Genomic DNA, 6502 nt, shown 5'->3' with positions numbered 1-6502 from the left:
TATGATGTCAGTGAAAAGATTCTAGCAAAGAGAAGACACATTACACATGTTGAAACACCACATTTATTTTATTTTAGATATATAAACACGGAGAAAATTCATTTAAGACTATAAAAATAGATGGAATGTAGTTCGAGTACCACACAGTAGGGAATGTAATTTCTTTGTCTACACATTGAAAAGCAAAGACATATGTAGACATTATCACCCTTGCAGAAATGTGCAAACTTGCGTTTTAGTCGCCGATTTTAAGTAACAGCTCATTCATGTAACAGAACAGGTTATGCATTGTACTTTTGAGGAAAATTTGGAAGTAGCTGAGCCACAGCGAACAATAGGGTACGTAAACTTTCTCATAATACAATGAAACATACATTCACAAATAGGAAAACAATGCAGAATTGTATATTTCAGATTTGCGGAAAGCCAGTTTACTTGATGTTAAATCTGCAACCAATGAAAAAGAACTAGGTCCCTATAAAAAGTGCAATTCTATTCTTAAGAAGAGCGGTAAGTCACACATCTATAGTGTTTGAGTCAGTGTGGGAGTGTGTAGTGCATGTTTCAGTGGGGTAACTCGTGTGGGACGAGTTTGTAGTGAGCGCCACAGGAGGGACAGCGCTGGGCTTCACCCTCATGCAACCAAAACCAAACCACTGCAGTGTTGTCTTCTTCACCTTCAAATGCAAAGAAAAAAATGTATCAATCAGACAGGCCTATTAAGGCTTGTCCAAAGATCATCATTATGGCTCATGCTAATAATATACACATAATTGACAATAGCTATACACTTTCCATCCACCTATTTTTATGCACATTTTGGGATATTGCATTTTGTAAAAAAGAAAACTGGATTAAAACACCAAGATGCACATAAATAAATAAAAAATGCATTGAAGTAAAAAAAAAGTGCATTAAAAAAACTCTATGCACTCAATATTATATGTTTTATATTCGATAAGACGACGTGCATCAACTATGATGGAAACACCAGGGTTCGTACACATTTTTACCATTAAATTTCCATGACTTTTCCATGACTTTTCCATGACTTTTCCATGACTTTTCCATGACTTTTCCATGACTTAAAGGTAAATATTCATGACAATGTTCAATAAAACGTCTGTGTATACATGTAAAATAAGAATAAAAATCCATGTTCAAATTTACCACCCCATATCTTGAATAAAATAAATGAACAAGCAATGTTTTAATACAAAATAAATTCCTAAAATTCACGGGCGGAGATGCGGGTGGATAATTAACTCCTTTCGGGCGGGTAACGTTAGTAGCGGATGGAAAATGTGCTTGAAGAGCTCTTTTCCAAAACACGATAAACGCCATTAAAAAAACAAAACAAAAAAAACGAGATTGTCCCTATTCACTGCTCCATCAATGTTTCATGCCAAATAGCTATATTTCCTTGTTTAAAATGTAGGCCACTGCAAGATGCAATTTCTTTCCAAATCGCCGACCCTATTTTTAGCCTAAAATTTTTAGCCTCTCGACTAATCAGAATTAGGTGAACGTTCTATCTTAACAGATCATTATAAGTCCTCAAAATGAGTCAAACTAATCTTATATTCTCTCTCTCAATTTTAATTGTTTATTAATAAACAAGTGTGTTCTGTGTCGACTACAAAGACGAAGTTGACTGACTCGCGATCTTCTTAGTAGTGAACACGCCGGAGAGAAATGCACATTTCATACGGATTAGGCTCAGGGTCCGAAATTAACTTTTTGGCTCACCTGCCACGGGGACTGGTAGATGAAAAAATCCACAAGCATATTTTTTACCGGCCAAAATAATAAACAGCCTTTTTTTTGGTCACATATAGCCTACATTCATTTCAGTACTTTTAATTGAGATAATAAGGTAGGCATATTATGTTGAATACAAACATAAAAAAAATTGTCCAGAGCAAAATTTGAAATGTATAATAATAAAAAAACTAATAATAATAATAATAATAATAATAATAATAATAATAATATATAATAATATATATATATATATATATATATATATATATATATATATATATATATGTATATATATATATATATATATATATATATATATATATATATATATATATATATATATATATATATATATTGATCAAAATGAGAGAAATATATGAAATATTACTATCATTGGGGTGAAATATATATATATATATATTTTTGTCAGTTTTGTTTCCTGACTCATGTGGAAGGGAAGGCAGAACGTACTCGGTAAGTTACTTACGTAACTTCGGTTCCCTGAAAGATAAGGGAACGAGTATTGCGTTGCAAACGCTATGAGAAAACTAATTTTATCGAGAAAAGAACGGCCATGGTGTGTAAAGCAGAAGCAGCCTGGCCAGCGGCAGAGTATGCACGATCCGCGAGTGCTGAAGACGCTCTGCACGGCTTTGATGAGCAGGACACAAATGGGCGGCGACCGCTTCTTCCAGTGGCGGGAGCTTCACATATCCTTTTTTCTTAGCGCCGTCAACAGATAGAACGTTAACTGTACGTACACACCGCCGCCGACTTGAGCTGCAAAGAAGCTCTGGCCGCCCTGTCAAGAACGCTTGTCAAAAAGTACAGGGAAGCTTGATGCTTGTCCGCTCTGAATAGTGAGTGCGCGCGCGCGGCCGGGGCTCGCTCGCTCACTCGCTCTCTCTCTGCTCGTTCTTAAGAGGCAGAAGAGCGCGTGCGCGCTGACAATTTTATTATTTTGGTATGAACATTCACCTTAGCCTTTTGATAGCCTTTTGAGATATACTCGCCAAACGGAAAATCCACCCGCATTTGGCGCTTGGCGGGTGTTAATTTCGGACCCTGATTAGGCTACATCGTTTTATTTTGTTTTGAATGGTTCTGTTTAAAAGTAGAGATTTCTGTAGATAATAGATATAGGCCTATTTCAGTTTTGTTTAGGTCTGTGAGGCGAGTAGGCTACCTTTTACGCTGAGTTTCGGTTCATGGATGATGAAGTTCACTCCTGCGCCTCTGTGTCGTGATTATCTATTTTCTGCTATTTACTTTTTATTTATTTATTAAGCAATTGGTTAATGAAACATATTTTAAAATCAAGATACAATTAATACAAAACGAAATTCGTTTAGAAAGGCTTTGTGCTTTCTGTTTGAGGTCTCTGTGTAAGTTTTAAAGTCTTTTAGTGCCGCTTTCAGAGGACTCATTACCATAATTGAATGTCATGTAATGTTGTTTTTTCCTCATAAATGCGAACACGGAAAATAAAAGACAAAAGACATTTTTTAAAAGGATAAATCATCCATATTAATTTGTATATATTTTAAATGTTTAACAAAGAGGCAAAAAGTCAAAAAAAATCTGAAAATTCGTCGATATTTTTTCTTTTTGATATATTATATTATTAATAATAATAATTTGTAGGGCGGTGGCTGAGATATAAACCTACTAACGTCCTCCATTGCCATGATTTTTGGAATGACTGATCGCGAGAGAAAAAAAAAAAGTTTTAGTCGCTTAACATCGGTTAATGGAAACGCCGTCATTTTGCAATAGTTATTTAGCGATATTTAGGAGAAAAAAAAAAGTTTTGCTCAAATCTGTAATGGAAAGGCGCATACAGACGGTAGCTATATAGCATATATGAAAACGCAAAGCAGCTTATTTTCATTTGAAGCACTGAGCTGAGGACAGCGACACAAGAGCCACACAGGTATGTGTCGCTGTCCTCAGTGCCGCAGAAAAGCGCTGAAACGGACATGAAAGGGGAACCCATTTCTTTTGGCCCATCTAGTTTTCTGGAGGCCTACAATCAAAATCCGCCGCAAGTGAGTCACGTGATTCGACTGATCACCCTAACGAAAAAAGTATTGCAATTTGTTTCACCAATATTATTAATTAAACAAATTCAAGTACACGGATATTTTGAAAAACAAATTTCCATGACTTTTCCAAAACTTTCTGAGTTTATTCATTTTCCAAAACTTTTCCAGGCCTGGAAATTGCCATTTTAAAATTCCATGACTTTTCCAGGTTTTTCATGACCGTACGAACCCTGAAACACATTAACTGACTAAAGCCCTCAATGTGCATCAAAGAACTCAGATGACTTTGCCTCAGCAGAGGCTGTGATTGGATAACTGGACTAACCAGCGGACCAATGGCATCACAGCATCTCAAATGTTGGTTTGGTGTTTCTGAAACGCCGGAGTCAAAGTCTGTCATCAGAATGATTTGGTTTAATTCCCTCCAGAAGTATTGCAGAAACTTCCATTTTTATTACTGATATTTTGTGCCAATTTTCCAGGAAGTGACGATATTTGTTCTCTTGTACACATGGGACAGAAAAGCCCTTTAATTCACAAATGTTTTATGCAATATTCCAATTTTGCGCAAAAGTCAAATTCACAACTTTGGATGGAAACATAATGAATGACGAGACTATCTAGCAATGATATATATTTGGAGGAGTCTGAAAGTCAGCACTGGCATTGTTCATCAATGATACTTGAAGACTGTTTTAAGCAAGCATCCTAAATGTTTAATGTTTCAATACTGATTAGTGAGAGATAAGGATGAACTTGACTAGAAAAATGAAATCAATATTATAATATCACTTACAAACACAGCCGACAATCCTCTTGTTGGTTATGGAGGGGACGATATGAGGGTCTTGTTTGGAGCCTGCGTACTCCTTCGGTTTTAAAATGTTATATGGATCCTGGTGGAGAAGAGCAGCATTGATTCTTCTGAACTCATACAGGCCTCTTTACTTTACCACTGAACACAATACAAGATACTTGCCATTCCTTCCTTGGAAGCTTTCAACACGATCTTCTCCAGACCGGTGGCCTGCTCATCATCTGTGGGAATGCCTGAACAACACAAGATCACATACTATTACTATTACAGACAGCGACTGCAAGGTGTATCGATGCTCCTCATACAGTTATTTATGTATTTTTCTGCAATTCATTTGGCTAGTTAAGGTACTATTAGAAGCCCATTTCAGCCACACAAAGACTATATATATATATATGGAGAGTTCAGATGCAAAAGCCTCTAAGTGCCATCTGCAATTTTCTTCTAGAATGATCATTTTTATAAAGCTTGTATATTTAAGTTCAGTAATTTCACTTAAATGACAATTAATAGGTAATTTGCATTGCCTTTTAAGTGAAATTATTGAACTTAAATATACGAGCTTGATAAAAATGATCATTCTAGAAGAAAATTTCAGATGGCACTTAGAGGCTTTTGCATCTGAACTCTTCATACACACACACACACACACACACACACACACACACACACACACACACACACACACACACACACACACATATATATATTTTCCCCTGCCATTATTGTTATTATGCAACAAACTAACTTAATCTATGTCCTGCAAAGGCGACTGAGTCTAAACAGGATGAAAGCGATTAACAGGATTAGACGTTAATAGGAATTCACTGACAACTCTGTATAGGAAATAACGAAAGTTGTTGCGACCATTTGAAACCAAAAACAGTTGTAGCTCGTGTGTGTGTAAAGAAAATGAATGTTTATTTGAGGCGGTGGGACAGTGACGCACTACTACTCAAACAGGCCGATTTACTGTCGATCTAAGCTCTATTTTCCAGCGCAAACCGTCCAAACACTCACACAAAACAAAGCCATTGATGGACCAGTACCTCCAGAAGCCAGTCCCCTGATGACAGCTTGAGGTGGGACAGGCCGACGGCTGTAAACAGCAGCACGGGTCGCTGATCTCAAGAAGAGTCTGGCCGCCATTCTCACAGAAACAACAATGCACAATGCGCATGCGCCGCTGCTGATGCGCTCTCACTGACTGAAACACTGCGCATGCGTCACAGCTTTTTTATTTATTTTTTATTTAAAGCCCAAAACTTTATTAGATATCCTGCCGCTGACAGTCTTTTCAAGTTTCTAAAAGTGTATTTTTATTTTTACCATTGAGAATTGCATTAGACACAATTTTCATCAGCATTAACAGCTACATTAGCTAATTACACTAATTAATTAATAACTTAATTAATAATCATTTTATTCATGAAAAGTATGTACATTATGTAATGCACAATAGACCATTAGTAAAAAAAAAAAAAAGAAAAAACGTTTATAGGCTAGATAAAAAAAAGAAAGAACTCTGTCTATAAAGGCCCTTTAACTGACACTTTAAAGTTATTAGTAAAAAACAAAGGTGCATTAATCATAGTTTTCACAATAGAGTTCAGTCTAAGACTGATCCTAGATCAGACTACAGTTTCATTGAGCTGTGTTGACATGATCACAGTTACAGTACACAGTATGCTTCTGAAAAGTGCTGTTATCTAGAGAAGCTGATGAGATCAGGAAATGCTTATGTAAAGCCTGACATTCCTAGTGTTTGCATTGGATTAGTTGAGATTATTTATGAAGTTTTTGGTCTTCATCTTTAGCTTCAGCATCTTTCAGTCTGTGCCTGTGGCTGCGCGCTCACAGACTGAAGCACTGCGCA

At 36.4% G+C, this 6502-nt stretch overlaps 1 protein-coding gene across 1 annotated transcript; it reads right to left on the bottom strand.

Annotated features, from left to right (window-relative positions):
• Nucleotides 1-49: 49 nt before the first annotated feature.
• Nucleotides 50-5813, bottom strand: cox5bb (cytochrome c oxidase subunit 5Bb). The gene is made up of 4 exons (XM_082188842.1): nt 5676-5813; nt 4789-4859; nt 4606-4705; nt 50-677 (listed from the first exon to the last, which is right to left on the bottom strand). Exons 1-4 carry the CDS (start codon nt 5773-5775, stop codon nt 565-567), a joined length of 384 nt encoding a protein of 127 aa, XP_082044968.1. The 5' UTR covers nt 5776-5813; the 3' UTR covers nt 50-564.
• Nucleotides 5814-6502: the final 689 nt, after the last annotated feature.

The sequence above is a fragment of the Leuciscus leuciscus genome (assembly GCF_965113295.1).
Source record: "Leuciscus leuciscus genome assembly, chromosome: 13".
NCBI classification, from domain to species: domain Eukaryota; kingdom Metazoa; phylum Chordata; class Actinopteri; order Cypriniformes; family Leuciscidae; genus Leuciscus; species Leuciscus leuciscus.
Note: the sequence above shows the minus strand (reverse complement) of the source record. Positions and strands in the feature narration are given on the sequence as shown.

What these genes read in the sequence shown, in the direction of transcription:
- cox5bb (XM_082188842.1), bottom strand. Translation starts at nt 5,775, where the DNA reads ATGGCGGCCAGACTCTTCTTGAGATCAGCGACCCGTGCTGCTGTTTAC. An exon ending in AAGCTTCCAAGGAAGGAATG is followed by an intron (nt 4,706 to 4,788) that starts GCAAGTATCTTG and finishes CTTCTCCACCAG; the next exon opens with GATCCATATAACATTTTAAA. An exon ending in GAGGATTGTCGGCTGTGTTT is followed by an intron (nt 678 to 4,605) that starts GTAAGTGATATT and finishes TTGCATTTGAAG; the next exon opens with GTGAAGAAGACAACACTGCA.